Source organism: Oncorhynchus mykiss, chromosome 3 (genome assembly GCF_013265735.2).
Source record: "Oncorhynchus mykiss isolate Arlee chromosome 3, USDA_OmykA_1.1, whole genome shotgun sequence".
Lineage (NCBI taxonomy): Eukaryota > Metazoa > Chordata > Actinopteri > Salmoniformes > Salmonidae > Oncorhynchus > Oncorhynchus mykiss.
Window position 1 is genome coordinate 5,728,959 of NC_048567.1, and position 17,253 is coordinate 5,746,211.

A 17,253-nucleotide genomic window follows, 5' to 3' on the forward strand; every position below is an offset into this window, starting at 1 on the left:
GCCTCATGCAGCACGACACATCTCCTTCACGTAGAGTTGTTCAGGTGGTTGATTGTGGCCTGTGGAATGATGTCCCACTCCTCTTCCATGGCTGTGAGAAGTTACTGGATATTGGCGGGAACTGGACCATGCTGTCGTACACGTCGATCCAGAGCATCTCAAACATGGTCAATGGATGACATGTCAGGTGAGTATGGAAGAACTGGGAAATGTTCAGCTTCCAGGAATTGTGTACAGATCCTTGCAACATGGGGCAGTGCATTATCATGCTGGAACATGAGGTGATGGCAGATTATGAATGGCACAACAATGAGCCTCAGGATCTCATCACGGTATCTCTGTGCATTCAAATTGTCATCAATAAAATACAATTGTATTCTCCGTCCATAGCTTATGCCTGCCCATACCATAACCCCTCCACCACCATGGGGCACTCTGTTCACTAACAGGGATGTAAACAAATGTGTGCGTATGGAACATTTCTGGGATCTTTGATTGCGTCTCATGAAACATGGGAACAACACATTATATATTGCGTTTTATATTGTTGTTCAGTGTAATTTGTTAAAATCTAAAAACAACACTTGGACATCATGGAGTATTGTGTATTCAATGTAATCCATTTTAAATTCAGGCTGTAACACAATGTGGAACAGGTGAAATGGTCTGAATATTGTCTGAAGGGGCTGTAGGACTGTTATATTGCTCAAATCTCACTAGACTAAACGGAGGTCCTCTATTGTTCCAGTCTTCATGCTTTCTATAATAGATACCAAGTAAAGAGGCTCAGGAAACACATCTTAAATTCACATAATAGGCCTAAAGAAATAATACACTTCCATTGTTAATGCACTTATGCTCAGCCAAGCCCTCACTTGTTTCACAGTAAGCACTAAACAGGAAATGGCTATTCTCATGTGGTACATTTCACAACTGTTTCCTGATTTGAGGCATTGTGTTGGTAGAACTTCCACTCCCTGACTTGACTTTCTTTCTCCTCAGTGCTAAAGGGATACGTATATATTTGATTACCTTTAGGATGGTGCAGGCTCAACTCTTCTCTCTCTTCTCTGTCATTACAGGTAGGCCAAACTCCATTTTTAGCTATTTCTATTCAGATTCAGTTTTGGTGAAACATTCCTATTTAAGCTTTAGCATTCTTGAATAATTTGGGAATAAAGGAATTATCCCTATTTTTAGTGTTGTAATATTCATGAGTATGTGTTTATACAGTATCATAAGAGATGATTTGTTGATCCTTTTTTACATGTTTTTTAACTAGGCAAGTCAGTTAAGAACAAATTCTTATTTTCAATGACGGCCTAGGAACAGTGGGTTAACTGCCTGTTTAGGGGCAGAACGACAGATTTGTACCTTGTCAGCTCAGGGATATGAACTTGCGGTTACTAGTCCAACGCTCTAACCACTAGGCTACCCTGCCACCCCATCCTTTGGGTAGTGACGTGTGTGTTTAAATAAAGTACAATAGAGTACAATAGATAAAGTACTATAGATTGCCAGTTGAACCAACTAGAATACAAGTTTTAAAAAATACTTGAGACCATCAGAAAAAACAAACATGAAATATCCTTAATATGATTGATTTCTCTAATTTCTCTAATTGTGAACTAATATTCCTCCCACTAGGCACCTTCTCACAACCATGGTCCATGACAGTTCCCCCTGTAGTGAACAGCACCATAGGAGGAGATGTGGTCCTACCCTGCTCCTTCACCCACCCCAAGCAACAAGACTACTCCAAAGGCATCACAGTTCAGTGGATCACCAGACAATTCCATGATACGCCCTTCTTCCAATGCAAGGTGAAAAATGTTACTACGGGTGGAATGAATGAATGCTCAGTTCCAGAGTCATACCAACGCTTCTCAGTCAAAGGAGACCCTAAGCAGAGGGATCTCTCTCTCCTCATCAGAGATCTGGTGGTCACAGACAATGGAGTATACTTCTGCAGAGTAGAGCTGGACCCTTACTGGGGTGATGGGAAGTGGCAGACTGCCAGCGGCACACAGCTCAATATCATTGGTAAAGGTCTCACTACGTTGTCAGCAATAAGGGTCTGGTGGTCTAGGAATATGAAACTCTTTACCACAATGATACTTATGCAAGGTTTGTGCTTTGTCCCTAGCTAAGGCCCAGATTCTCAGCCTGTCTTGGGTAGAGGCGTCCCTCGGACCAGGCAACGGGAGCCTCAGGTGTGTAGTTGAGGGGAACCCCCCATCCACCATCACCTGGTTCTCCTCCTCTAAGGGCAACATAGACCCAGGTGTCAGCACCATAGGAACCCACCCATTTCAGTGGATCAGTTCAATCCCCTACTTCACCCAGGAAGTGTACACCTGCAGGGCAGAGAACAGCCTGGGGAGGGCAGAGAGACTGTTCCCCCCTGGACCCACTGCGCTGACCGTAGCCCTCTCTGTGTGTGGGGTCCTGCTTCTGCTGCTGCTCCTTGGCGTGGCTTTATTTTACCTGAGAAAAAGAGGTAGGTGATCTCTAAGAAAATAAATACTAGTTAAGTTATTATATTTTTGGCGTATTTACAGATTCATATACTATCTCTGGTCTTTTCCAAAAGGATACCTGAGATTCTGCAATTCAGAAAAGATTAAGCAGCAATCTGTGTTGTGCACAGATCCTGCTATAGGTAAGGGGTCTTACTCTTTTCTAGACAATCTGAGTCTTTGAATAGTATTTCTGATCAGTAATAATTTTTCCTCAGATGAAAGGGCAGAGTGTGAGTTGAAAGCCAGTTTAAGTGGTAGGCTATTCAGTACATTTTTGTCATTTAGCAGACGCTCTATCCAGAGCGACTTACAGGAGCAATTAGGGTTAAGTGCCTCGCTCAAGGGCACATCGGCAGATGTTTCACCTAGTTTGCTCAGGGATTCGAACTGGCCCAACACTCTTAACCCGCTGGACTACCTGCTGCCCTGTTATTCACTATCTCCACACATATGCTTCCCTATGTACCAGTCCATCAACTTCTCTTGTCTACGGCCCACTCATTGTCTGTGTTCTACACCCTCTTCTCCCGTATCCTTCAATCCCTGCCTGGTGTCCCAACTACACCTCTGTAGAAGTGGGCAAAAAGATCGGCTCCAGTGTAGAGTCTGAGCACAGCTCTTCATGTCCTCTCATTCAGTCATAAACTTTGTGCGTCACAGCAGTTTACATTTGTACATTTTACTTCCCTGTTTCTAAAGCTATGGTCAGTGAATCCTCTATCTACGCCAATGTCTCAGAAATGGGTGAGTGGACAAGACCATGAAGGATTTGCTGATGGTTCAGATCTGTAATGTGTCACACAGTTTCTTACTGTTGTTCTCTACACAAACAGAAAGCCCACAGTCATTGTATAAACATAATTCACCAGAAGATGGCGACATGGAGCTAAATCTGGTATACTCAGACGTTCAACTGAACACCACCACTCAATGTAAGTATTCAATTATTGCAATTTTGGGCCATGAATTCCATAGGTATACCACCAAGTACCAGAACCAGCTCAGATAAGCTTATGAAATTGCCCTCTTTTCTTTTAAGCACCCCAAAGAAGCTCTCGTGTCCCCATACCAGATGAAGGTGAATTATTTTTAGTGTTTTTCTTGAAGTGACACAAGAAAGTCTTAAGATTGTATAATACAGCTGAGACAGCACTGTCCTTAACATGACATAACATGACATAACGCCAACCCTTTTCATTGTCATTCCATTATTCTGATTATGCTGTCCATTGTCATTTCAGGTGTCCACTATGCTATTGTGAAGCTAGGGTGAACTGCCGAGGCACAGCAGAGAGAATGTAGCTCTGGAGGTCTGTCATAATGAAACTGACCTCCCTCATTCTGACAGACATTTTTCAAAAGTAATCAACGAGAGTTTAGCAGTCAATCTTATTGAAATTGTTCACAACATTGGGGCAACTTGGTAGATTCCGTTTTTATATTGTTATTCTTATGGAGGTGCAATTACATAATTGCCCTACAAGTGTTATTGTAACTGTAGTGTTATTGTAACTGTAGTGTTATTGTAACTGTAGTGTTATTGTAACTGTAGTGTTATTGTAACTGTAGTTTTATTGTAACTGTAGTTTTATTGTAACTGTAGTGTTATTGTAACTGTAGTGTTATTGTAACTGTAGTGTTATTGTAACTGTAGTGTTATTGTAACTGTAGTTTTATTGTAACAACTGTAGTTTTATTGTAACTGTAGTGTTATTGTAACTGTAGTGTTATTGTAACTGTAGTGTTATTGTAACTGTAGTGTTATTGTAACTGTAGTGTTATTGTAACTGTAGTTTTATTGTAACTGTAGTGTTATTGTAACTGTAGTTTTATTGTAACTGTAGTTTTATTGTAACTGTAGTGTTATTGTAACTGTAGTTTTATTGTAACTGTAGTGTTATTGTAACTGTAGTGTTATTGTAACTATAGTGTTATTGTAACTGTAGTGTTATTGTAATTGTCAAAAATGTTACTCAATAACTATTGTTATTGTTCCTGAGCGCCATTACATCATTATACTTCTGGGTTTCCTTTCAAAGAAGTGAAGCGTTCCTTTTAAACACACGTCACATGAACCCAAAGAAGAACTCCAGCGCGGTCATTCGCCTCAACCACCACAGAACCAGCTGATGCTATCTGGGCAAAACTTCAGTGTATCTCTGGTTGAGTGTGGTCATCCACCAGCTCTGCAAGGAACTCTGTCAGCGAACTACTGAAGGGTTTTCTCATATTTGTAAGGGGTGTGTACTAGCGGCAGAGAAGTCAGACGCAGGAGAGCAAGAACTGTGTTTCCAAACGGCGCAGTTAAAAAAAAATTAAACGACCGGAAAACAGAACAATCAAATAATGGGTACATAACCCGACTCACACCAGGACAGCCGTGCACAAGCACTTACAATACACAATCTGACAAGGACATGAGGGGGAACAGAGGGTTAAATACACAACATGTAATTGATGGGATTGGAACCAGGTGTGATGGAAAGGAAAATGAAAAGAGGATCATCGATGGCTAGAAGGTCGGTGACTTCGACCGCAGAACGCCGCCCGAACAAGGAGAGGGACCAACTTCAGCGGAAGTCGTGACAATATTGGTGTATAATAATCATAATAATACATAGTATTTATATAGCATTTTTCAAGGACGCAAAGTCGCTTGGGTCCATGTCCATGTTCTTACCATGTGGTACATCACTAAACGAAACTAAACGTCCCTGTAGAACCACGAAGCAGAAAGAGTGTGGTGCATTTGTACATGTAAATGTATTGGTTTCCTTTGGCTGCAGTGTTTCTGGTGTTCTCAAAGTGTCACGGGGGATCTAGTTCCTAGTTCTTAAGTTTGTACAGCTGATGCATAAGACTTTTTGGCTCGCCATGGTAATGTCCTTTTAGGGTGTGGTTTGGTTCCCATATCTGGCTTCACTTGCTTATATAGAGACTAGGCCTACTGGTATGCACAGCCAGAGTGTGTGTGTGCGCGCGCCTTTATGTGGTAAGGTTTTCTAAGCACTCTTTCCCATTCTGCTCTGTAGCAGTCCCGGGAAGTGGTGACAGAGAAGAGCATCCTGCCCTCGTCTCCATGGTAACAGCTGTTTATGGATGGAGGTGACAGAAACAAAACCCTACTGCTGCAAAGCATCGAAATATGAAAAACTCCTTCCTGATGGGGTTCAGTCTTATTTCATCGCTATCCATTTTGTTATGTAGCTTGATTGACATGGGCCTAACATCTGTGCTTAGTTTGTTATTTTTTGTAAGTGTCTGTGGGTGAATATGAACAGTGGGTTAACTGCCTTGTTCAGTGGCAGAATGACATAATGATGATGTTTAAAGCATGTAGATGTAAATAATACACTACACTGAAACTATTTTAGCATGGCCTGGGGTAGTCCCATTAGTGCAGTCCCCTTGGGATAGGATGGTGGGCCTATAGTTTAACACCTGTTGACACCACATGGTTACCAATTCAATGCAAAAACCTACATTAGGTCTGACCTTAAAGTAATGTGAGCTTCTTGCTTGCTTGCAATGTGGGTGGAAAAATGCTTAAATTAACCTGGGACAAATACAATTCAGCTGTCGATATAGTACGGAGGTCGAATAGGTATGGGTCTATGGTGCCGGCTACATTGATATAGGGCCTAAAGTGTCTTTAACAATAGTAGGAATACGTTTGATGAACTTCAAACATATTCAGATTGATAGCTACATGCTTAATCATCTTCTACAGATCAACTTCAACCATCATGTGAACACTATTTAGGTGGAGACTGTAAATGCTTCATCATTTACATCCATAACACACGCGGTAATGCTGCCAGTAGCATGCGGCTAGAAATGAGTCCCAATCGTGAGTGATTTGAGGACTATACGTGTTTTGATGGCGCTTTCTCTTCCAGACAGTCATTTTATGTCCATGGGCGAGTTCGTTTTTCTTTACCCGGTGTCTTACACATTTTAGTCCATTCCATTGGTGCTTAAATAAATTCACCACTCGCCTGGGGCCATGCAAAACGAACTGGCCCGTTGAGTAAAAGCAACATTGTAACTGTTGAAGTTGAAAAATGCTACTGTTTCCTGGAAACCCCACCCCAACTGAATCTCACCCTCAATGAAGTAGGGTTTCCACGAGTTACCACAGCCGCAAAGTCTAACTTGGCTATCGTAAAAAATTTTATCGTAAAATAACCTGCAATTGTGCTTTTTGGTCTTATTTTACGGTTAGGCATAAGGTTAGGATTAGGTTTAAAATCACATTTTAAGAAGATTTGTAGAAACAGGCGGGGTTTATGACTTTGTGGCGGTGGTAACTAGTAACGACCATGAAGTAGACGAAGCACAGTAGTAGCAGCTGACTGTGTTTCTTGGGCCACGATACACTGTAGTCTAGACTATTTACACTGTATTTTATTTATTTATACATATCAAAATGTCTCATACTGTTGTTACTACCACCACCACGACGAGATCGTCTTCGGGCGAAGGATTCTTGAATTTGGGCTATACTCGCTCTGTACAAGGATTACTGAAAATCGCCCAAGTGGTAAGGGTTTTTGATCAGATATTTATACTGATGTTCTGCACAGAATTATACATATTTTTTAAACGTTTTTATTTTTAATGTTGGGTTTGGGTTGTATTTTATATTGCTTACTGTCTGCTGTCTTCGTGATCTTTAATCCAAAATGTGGAGAATGCACTCAAAAATTGAGGATAAAGGGGAGCGAGGTGTGTAACAGAAACTCTGATTCATTCGTATACTACTAGCAGTAGTGGAAAAAGTACCCAATTGTTGTAAAAGTAAAGATACCTTAATAGAAAATGACTCAAGAAAAAGTGAAATTTACCCAGTAATATATTATTTGAGTAAAAGTCTAAAAGTATTCGGTTTAAACTATACTTAAGTAACTAAAAAACTAAATGTAACTGCTAAAATATACTTAAGAATCAAAAGTAAAAGTCTAAATCATTTCAAATTCCTTATATTAAGCAATCCACACGGCATCATTTTCATGTTTTCTTTATTTACTGATAGCCAGGGGCATGCTCTAACACTCAGACATAATTTATAAACGAGGCATGTGTTGAGTCAAGTCCGCCAGATCAGAGGCAGTAGGGATGACCAGGGGTGTTCTCTTGATAAGTGTGTGAATTAGACCATTTTCCTGCCGTGCTAAGCATTCAAAATGTAACGAGTACTTTTGGGTATCAGGGAAAATGTACGGAGTAAAAAGTACATTATTTTCTTTAGGAATGTAGTGAAGTAAAAGTAAAAGCTGTCAAAAATATAAATAGCAAAGCACAGATACCCCAAAAAACTACTTAGATAGTACTTTAAAGTATTTTTACTTAAGTACTTTACACCACTGTCTGCTAGGTGGCTTTCTCTGACTGTTAGGCTACGACTAGGCTACTTTACAAAACATTAACATGCAGACTACTAAAATATTTTAAGTGACTGCGACTAAAATCTACACTGGGAGCCCCCCCCCCCCCCCCCCCCCCCCCCATACGCCACAGTCAGGTCAACATCCAGTTTTGATTGAGATGTCCAGCAATTGTTTAAAATAGTGGAAGTCTTGGCAGATTAGAATTTTGTTGTTGTTGATTTCTGTAATGGAGGAACTTGTCCCATTGTGTGTGGTGATGTCATATTGCTGTCTACCTTCAAATAAATGAATGTTTATCATCATCTCTCAGAATGTCAGAATTTCGTAATTAATGACACTTTATTACACCTTCATAACGAAGGTTGTGAAATCAGGGCTTCAGGAAAATCAGGGAAATCACACCTTCATAACAACGGTTGTGAAATCAGGGGACGTTGTCTGTTCTCCCCTCTTTATATCTGTGTTTGGCACAGTAGAATACAGTGGGTTTGCATCTTAATCTTCACTACATTTCTGTTACATTCTTGCTTATTTATAGTCATCATAGGAATGAAGGTGGTGTTTCAGAGGAAAAATGGAGGAAGCTGGTTTTGGGGGTTATTTCCTGTTTACAGAAGTGTTTAGTGGCTAATGGCTTTCAGCCTCTCCCTTGTGGTTTAATAATGTCAATGTTGTTCCATATACCTGCAACTGCCCTACAATATGAAGCAATAAAGCATGTTTAACGGCATGTGAACGGGAAAATGGTGAACCTTGAACATTAGCCATGTGAGAGCTGGGTTGTGCTGAAAACTAGATTCTGGATCTGGACCAACCTCCTGTTACCAGAATTTGTATTTATTTTATTTCACCTCTATTTAACCAGGTAGGCCAGATGATAACAAGTTCTCATTTACAACTGCAACCTGGCCAAGATAAAGCAAAGCAGTGCGACACAAACAACAACACAGAGTTACACATAGAATAAAAAGCGTACAGTCAATAACACAGTAGACAAAAGAAAGTCTATATACAGTGTGAGGAGGTAGGCAATAAATAGGCCATGGTAGCAAAGTAATTACAATTTAGCAGATTAACACTGGAGTGATAGATGAGCAGATGATGATGTGCAAGTAGAGATACTGGTGTGCAAAAGAGCAGAAAAGTAAATAAAAACAATATGGGGATGAGGTAGGTAAATTGGGTGGGCTACTTACAGATGGACTATGTACAGCTGCAGCGATCGGTTAGCTGATCAGATAGCTGATGCTTAAAGTTAGTGAGGGAAATATAAGTCTCCAGCTTCACTTATAGATGACCTGGAGCCAGTGGGTCTGGCGACGAAATGTAGCGAGGGCCAGCCAACTAAAGCATACAGGTCGTAGTGGTGGGAGGTATAAGGGGCTTTGGTAATAAAAAGGATGGCACTGTGATAGACTACATCCAGTTTGCTGAGTAGATTATTGGAAGCTATTTTGTAGATGACATCGACGAAGTTGAGGATCGGTAGGGTAGTCAGTTTTATTAGGGTACGTTTGGTGGTTAGTGAAGGAGGCTTTGTTGCGAAATAGAAAGCCGATTTTGGATTGGAGAAGTTTAATATGAGTCTGGAATGAGAGTTTACAGTCTAGCCAGACACCTAGGTATTTATAGTTGTCCACATATTCTAGGTCAGAACCGTCCAGGGTAGTGATGCTAGTCGGGCGGGCGGGTGTGGGCAGCGAACGGTTGAAAAGCATGCATTTGGTTTTACTAGCGTTTAAGAGCAGTTGGAGGCCATGGAAGGAGTGTTGTATGGCATTGAAGCTTGTTTAGAGGTTAGTTAACACAGTGTCCAAAGAAGGGCCAGAAGTATACAGAATGGCAGCGTCTGCGTACAGGCGGATCAGGGAATCACCCGCAGCAAGAGCAACGTCATTGATATATACAGAGAAAAGAGTCAGCCCGAGAATTGAACCCTGTGGTACCCCCATAGAGACTGCCAGAGGTCCGGACAACAGGCCCTCCGATTTGACACACTGAACTCTGTCTGCGAAGTAGTTGGTGAACCAGGCAAGGCAGTCATTTGAGAAACCAAGGCTATTGAGTCTGCTGATAAGAATACAGTGACTGACAGAGTCGAAAGCCTTGGCCAGGTCGATGAAGACAGCTGCACAGTACTGACTTTTATCGATGGCGGTTATGATATCGTTTAGTACCTTGAGCGTGGCTGAGATGCACCCGTGACCGGCTCGGAAACCAGATTGCACAGCGGAGAAGGTACAGTGGGATTTGAAATGGTCAGTGATCTGTTTATTAACTTGGCTTTCGAAGACTTTAGAGAGGCAGGGCAGGATGGATATAGGTCTATAACAGTTTGGGTCTAGAGTGTCACCCTCTTTGAAGAGGGGGGTGACCGCGGCAGCTTTCCAATCTTTAGGAATCACGGACGATACGGAAGAGAGGTTGAACAGACTAGTAATATGGGTTGCAACAATGGCGGCGGTCAATTTTAGAAAGAGAGGGTCCAGATTGTCTAGCCCAGCTGATTTGTATGGGTCCCGGTTTTGCAGCTCTTTCAGAACATCTGCTATCTGGATTTGGGTGAAGGAGAAGCTGGGGAGGCTTGGGCAAGTAGCTGTGGGGTTGTGGAGCTGTTGGCCGGGGTTGGGGTAGCCAGGAGGAAAGCATGGCCAGCAGTATAGAAATGCTTATTGAAATGTTAGATTATCATGGATTTATCGGTGGTGACCATGTTACCTAGCCTCAGTGCAGTGGGCAACTGGGGGGAGGTGCTCTTATTCTCCATGGACTTTACAATGTCCCAAAACCTTTTGGAGTTAGAGCTACAGGATGCAAATTTCTGTTTGAAAAAGCTGGCCTTTGCTTTCCTGACTGACTGCGTGTATTGGTTCCTGACTTCCCTGAACAGTTGCATATCACGGAGACTATTCAATGCTATTGCAGTCCGCTATTGCAGACTAAGATACATTTTTAACATAGGAGTTGATATGGTGCCAATATGCTCCACGATTGGAATCCTACTGGGACATGGAAACACATTGTTATTTGTCTGTGTGTTTGCAGGTAGCCCTCCTGATTGCGTTCCTGTGTGTACACTGTGCACGAGGTTGGACTGATTACTCAGCCTTTCGGTACTTTGAGGTGGTGACGCTATGGTTCCTCATAGCCTTCCTCATCTTCTACCTCATGTATGTGTTCAGACTGCAGAGTAAGATCCCCTGTATCAACTGGACAATGACGGTGAGTGGCCCTGCAAATGACATACGCCTATACACACACACACATTTACATTGTTTACATGTTAGTTATTTAGCAGACTTTCTTATCCAGAGAGACTTACAGTAGTGTGCATAATCTTTTAAACTTTCTCTGTACTTTTTCCACAGACACGAGTTCCAGCACTTATCTATACCATTCATTGTTTCAGGAGTTACTGCATTATGGCGTTGGGACCATCCTGGTCTTCATTGCCTCTATTGTTGCAGCTGTTAAGAGTGGAGGTGTGTCTGAACTAGAAGCTGGTTCGGTGAGTAACATAGCAGATGCTTTCCTGTTTTCTGGTGCTCCATTCCAAAGCTGATTTTTTATCTATCCTAGTATCTCAGCATTTAGCTGAAGATAATTGAGAGGCCCTGTTTGCAAAAATGAAACCTTATATCTAAGCTCTCCATAGTTTATTTCTGTTTGTTATGTGGTGAGTGTGTGGGATTTCACTTTAAAGCAGGCCAAATGGCTATTAAAGGGGAGTGGAAACACTAGGCTTTAGAACACCAGCTAACTGGAACTGTAAATCACCATATTGGCATTGTTGCATCACTGGCAGGATTTCCCTTTAAAGCAGGCCAAATGGCTATTAAAGGGGAGTGGAAACACTAGGCTTTAGAACAGCAGCTAACTGGAACTGTAAATCACCATATTGGCATTGTTGCATCACTGGCAGGATTTCCCAAAAAAGGCCGAATTTGAAAACTGTCTGAAAATGTGCTGGTTTCAAACCATATCCAAAAGTTTTATACATATTTTGAAAGCTGAGAAACAGCCCTTAAATTATATTACATACAATAGCACCACAGCAATCAAATGGTAATCAGTTAAGAACAATCTGATACGAAAATCTGTTTTTTTCCCCCCCAAACAACTGCTAATCAGAATAGTAATATGTTCTACTATGATTGAGTTCCAGATGTTTTAGTGAACGGTGGTATTTTTCTAGAATTCTATGGAATGTTCTGTTATCAGACACTTTCTTATATGGATTGTATATTAAACACAAATGTGAACCAAAACATATTACAAATGGCATTTAGTCTTACATATGATAAGGAAAGACATACACAAGTAATATAATATGAATAAATCAAGAACTTTATTGAAAAAACTGAGGGGAATACATCGTCTCACTCAAGCCTGAAAACAAAGTGCAAGTCCACATCGAATGGAATGACAAAATATGATAAGAATAAGTAATATAATAATAATAATTGGCTTGGACAACTTCAATTTCTTCTGCACATACATTCCACTGGGCTTATAGCCTTATACAGGAAGAGTCAGAATGGGAACAAATTAAAAACATGCAAGAGAGGTGGAATGACCAGCCAGTAGTTCAGATTGTCACTGAAGACTAGGAGTCCCTTTACTAGTTAGTGCCTATGTCTGCAATGAGTCACACTCACTTGAGTACCACAACCTAAAATAATGGATCCCCCTACAATGCATAACTACTTGCCCTTGCATTCTGGTGCAACACAAACAAACCACGTCATAATCTCCTTTCTATCTTACCTGTAAAAAAAATCCAACAATTTCTAAAGTTGTCCTCCAGTACAATGAAGTTCACCTAGGCTGTGAGAGTGAGGGTGTGGTTGTCCCTTGGCCCTGTCTGCAGCATGTTGTCCAGTCTCTACAGCCCCTATCTCCCTTGGCCCTGTCTGCAGCCTAAGCAGCATGTTGTCCAGTCTCTACAGCCCCTATCTCCCTTGGCCCTGTCTGCAGCCTAAGCAGCATGTTGTCCAGTCTCTACAGCCCCTATCTCCCTTGGCCCTGTCTGTAGCCTAAGCAGCATGTTGTCCAGTCTCTACAGCCCCTATCTCCCTTGGCCCTGTCTGCAGCCTAAGCAGCATGTTGTCCAGTCTCTACAGCCCCTATCTCCCTTGGCCCTGTCTGTAGCCTAAGCAGCATGTTGTCCAGTCTCTACAGCCCCTATCTCCCTTGGCCCTGTCTGCAGCATGTTGTCCAGTCTCTACAGCCCCTATCTCCCTTGGCCCTGTCTGCAGCCTAAGCAGCATGTTGTCCAGTCTCTACAGCCTCTATCTTCCTTGGCCCTGTCTGCAGCATGTTGTCCAGTCTCTACAGCCCCTATCTCCCGTGGCCCTGTCTGCAGCATGTTGTCCAGTCTCTACAGCCCCTATCTCCCTTGGCCCTGTCTGCAGCCTAAGCAGCATGTTGTCCAGTCTCTACAGCCCCTATCTCCCTTGGCCCTGTCTGTAGCCTAAGCAGCATGTTGTCCAGTCTCTACAGCCCCTATCTCCCGTGGCCCTGTCTGCAGCATGTTGTCCAGTCTCTACAGCCCCTATCTCCCTTGGCCCTGTCTGCAGCCTAAGCAGCATGTTGTCCAGTCTCTACAGCCCCTATCTCCCTTGGCCCTGTCTGCAGCCTAAGCAGCATGTTGTCCAGTCTCTACAGCCTCTATCTTCCTTGACACTGTCTAGCTAGCTAGCTGCAAATTCAGTCAGACACTAGCCAGTTGATTTGAGCTCTTAGCTAATGCCAATGACAAATGTTCTTCAAATTGCCAATATGAGCATTTTATTTTTTACAGTTAGTGAACACAACATTAACACGGAAAAGGACAAGAGAAGAGCTAGCTAAATCAACAAAATAGCTTGCTAGTTGCCTCAGCTTGGCTGACTGTCTAGTCGGCTTGTTATCAAATAAATGTCATTTCACAGCCTCATCTTATCAATCTAAAAAAATACTCTAAAATGTAAATGTTATAAATACCAACATAAAAATGCATTCTATACAGTTTCTTGCCTTAATATTTTTGTCCTCTCAATGACAAAGTTATCAAAGTTGTGAGAAACTTTTCAGGTCCAGTGGAGACAAGGCGTTTCCTGGTGTCAGCATTGGCGTCAGTCGTTACTATAGCAATTCAAGATGGTGCTACTCGAATAAACATTGTTCAATATCAAAATCCCAATTGAATGTTAAACATGTTTAGTATTAGTTGATGGAATAGATCTCTCAACTTTACTTCCTAGTGTTTCCATTCACCTTTAAGGAGTTCATCCTGTCAAGTACAGTTTTGAGATCTAAAAAGTCAGTTAATAATCATTCTCCTAAAATGGTCTTTTCCTCTTACACTTGTACCCAGTAACCAGCTTGGGGACTTACAGCTGTCCCCTCAATGCTTGACAGATGACCAACGTGTAGGGTTTTTATAATGAGGCATCTTTCTTGTTGACCTTTACAGGCATTTGGCTTCATCGCCACATTCCTACTGGCTGTCAGCATATGGACATCCTATAAGGTCACATGTGGTTCCCAGCCAACCAGTAAGTCTGAAATTCTTTGAAATCCTTATTGGGTTTTCCTTCAATTGCCTAGCGACATGTACCGAGCCTCTGAAAGACAGACGCTCAACTGAAAAGGAATGAAATTATAACCTGTAATCATATCATGAAATAGATGCATATTTGCTACAGTGGAGCTTTCTTTTGCAGCGCAGATCAGGAGTTAATTCCGTTCCATTTCCTGTGCTGCCGGCTATTACGTAGTGCTGTTACAAGGGCTAGGAAGTGCTTTTTGTTCTGAGTTGACTAAACTTTGGTTAACTAGTGTTTCCTCTTTCCCCTTCACTCTTCCTCTATCTCGAACTGTAGGTGCTTCTGTGTAAAACGGATCTATCATTTCTTCCCCTCAAGTACCAAGATGACTTCATTGTCAGTGTGCTGTGCGACAGTAACTTCTTACCCCAACAACTGGCCCGGGGCCCATTAAACAATCAGAAGTTCAGCTTAGCCCGAGACTGGTTTCACTTCAGGATAGTTACAAGTTAGCCAGTTAACTTTGTTAAACACTCTATTTTGTACAGTTTACAAAGAATGCTTAAAGTAATTTCTCCTTCTTTGAGATACACCGTCCTGATGACCGGTCAGTTGTTAGGGATAAGAAGTCACCTGTGTCTGCTTTGAAGAGCAGGCAGCTGTTGTTTCATATAAGTGCCTCCAGAGTGTTTAAACCAAGGGCTAGGCTGAGAGCCAGACCAAACCACCCCTCCATCTTGAATGGTGGCTATTTGAATGCTTTGAAATCAAGAGGACATAAGCTGTTTTTCAGTGTTGCCCTGAAGCTTTTTAGAGTTAGATATGTCAATGCCACTCTTGTTTACATTATTTATTTGAGAGCAAATGTTTATGATGATAGTTTTGTGCTTTTATGTTCACGTATGTCTGTCACAGTATTATAGGCTGCTTATGAGAAGAATCTCATCATAAAAAGGTCAACCGTCATACAGCCTCACACTATCACATGTATTTAAACAGCTCTTCTTTATCTGATGTGTTTGAGTTTGTATATGGGTTTATATTTCAAACATGCTTTTGGTTGACTGAAGTAAAAGGGAAACCCAACAGCATCCATGTCTCTGAATCCTTGTTTGTTGAAAATAAGATATTGAGACCAGTGGAGGCTCCTTAGAGGAGGAAGGGGAGGACCATCCTCAGTGAATTTCATAAAAATAGTGAAACATCAAGTTATCCTTTTTAGATAAAAACTATAAATATATTCACGTCATCCATGTTTTACTCCATGTGTAACTCTGTGTCGTTGTATCTGTCGAACTGCTTTGCTTTATCTTGGCCAGGTCGCAATTGTAAATGAGAACTTGTTCTCAACTTGCCTACCTGGTTAAATAAAGGTAAAATAAATAAATAAATAAATCCCAAAAATGGATTAAAACGCACTGTTTTGCAATGAAGGTCTACAGTAGTCTCAACAGCATTCTGTAGGGTAGCACCATGATATAGCCGGAGGACAGCTAGTTTCCATCCTCCTCTGGGTACATTGACTTTAATACAAAACATAGGAGGCTCGTGGTTCTCACCCCCTTCCATAGAATTACATATAAATTATTTCAATTTCTGGAGGAAGACCTCCAATCTATCAGAGCTCTTGCAGCATGAACTGACATGTTGACCACCCAATCAAAGGATAAGAGTATGAATCTAGTACTGCAAGCATAAACTACAGCGATCTAGCACTGCTGTGAGTAGTTGACTCAAAGAGAAAGACAATGGTTGAGCAGTTTTGAAAAATTCAATTCTTAAATAAAGGAGACGCAAGAGCGAGCTAGCTATATTTAATATTTTCTTCACTTACTTAGCTAGCGAATGCAGCTAGCTAGTTTATCCTACTCAAACACCTGGCTCAAACAGAGAGAGGTGCTATGTTACCTAGCTGGCTATCCAACACTGGAACTCTTCCAAGTCAAGGTAAGCTTTTGGTTTTATTAATTTATTGCCACTGTGGCCCGCAGGTGTAACTGCTAAACTGCTTGCTAACTGTACACTGTTCTGCATGATTGTATCAGATTTACTAATGTGTTAGTTCTAGCAGTTGTGTAAAGTACTTAAGTAAAAATACTAATAAGTGTTTTTTGGGGGTATCTGTGCTTTAATATTTATATTTTTGACAACTTTTACTTCACTACATACCTAAAGACAAGTTTGAACTTTTTACTCTATACATTTTCCCTGACACCCTAAAGTACTCGTTACATTTTGAATGCTTAGCAGGACAGGAAAACTGCCCAATTCACACACTTATCAAGAGAACATCCCTGGTCATCCCTACTGCCTCTGATCTGGCGGACAAGCCTCATTTATAAATGATGTCTGAGTGTTAGAGCATGCCCCTGGTTATCAGTAAATTAAACAAACATGAAAAATAATGCAGTCTGGTTTGCTTTAAGGTATTTGAAATTATTTATACTTTTACTTTTGATACTTAATAATCTTAGGGATCAAATCACATTAACGGGATCAATTTGACAACAGCCAGTGAAAATGCAGTGCTTTTTCTTTGCAACTCTGCCTAGAAGGCCAGCATCCCGGAGTCGCCTCTTCACTGTTGACGTTGAGACTGGTGTTTTGCAGGTACTATTTAATGAAGCTTGCCAGTTGAGGACTTGTGAGGCGTCTGTTTCTCAAACTAGACAATCTAATGTACTTGTCCTCTTGCTCAGTTATGCACCGGGGCCTCCCACTCCTCTTTCTATTCTGGTTAGAGCTTTTCTGTGAAGGGAGTAGTAAAGATGGCGCTGTTCTGTGAAGGGAGTAGTAGACAGTGTTGTACGA

At 41.5% G+C, this 17,253-nt stretch overlaps 2 protein-coding genes across 2 annotated transcripts; both read left to right on the top strand.

Moving 5' to 3' along the window:
• Positions 1-958: 958 nt before the first annotated feature.
• On the top strand, positions 959-4,100 carry LOC110535554 (sialic acid-binding Ig-like lectin 15). Its single transcript, XM_036966764.1, has 8 exons — positions 959-1,082; positions 1,648-2,043; positions 2,147-2,500; positions 2,594-2,662; positions 3,222-3,266; positions 3,356-3,454; positions 3,562-3,600; positions 3,764-4,100. Exons 1-8 carry the CDS (start codon positions 1,040-1,042, stop codon positions 3,793-3,795), a joined length of 1,077 nt encoding a protein of 358 aa, XP_036822659.1. The 5' UTR covers positions 959-1,039; the 3' UTR covers positions 3,796-4,100.
• A 2,747-nt stretch (positions 4,101-6,847) lies between these two features.
• Positions 6,848-15,859, top strand: cklf7 (CKLF-like MARVEL transmembrane domain-containing protein 7). The gene is given in 5 exon segments (NM_001165218.1): positions 6,848-7,065; positions 10,958-11,134; positions 11,322-11,420; positions 14,370-14,451; positions 14,779-15,859. Coding segments are annotated over 5 exon segments (486 nt in total). The 5' UTR covers positions 6,848-6,951; the 3' UTR covers positions 14,793-15,859.
• The last annotated feature ends 1,394 nt before the right edge of the window (positions 15,860-17,253 follow it).

Excerpts from the sequence above, each read along its gene's own strand:
- LOC110535554 (XM_036966764.1), top strand. The coding sequence starts at position 1,040 with ATGGTGCAGGCTCAACTCTTCTCTCTCTTCTCTGTCATTACAG. Across the intron at positions 2,044-2,146 it reads CACACAGCTCAATATCATTG|CTAAGGCCCAGATTCTCAGC; the intron begins GTAAAGGTCTCA and ends CTTTGTCCCTAG. Across the intron at positions 2,663-3,221 it reads GTGCACAGATCCTGCTATAG|CTATGGTCAGTGAATCCTCT; the intron begins GTAAGGGGTCTT and ends CTGTTTCTAAAG.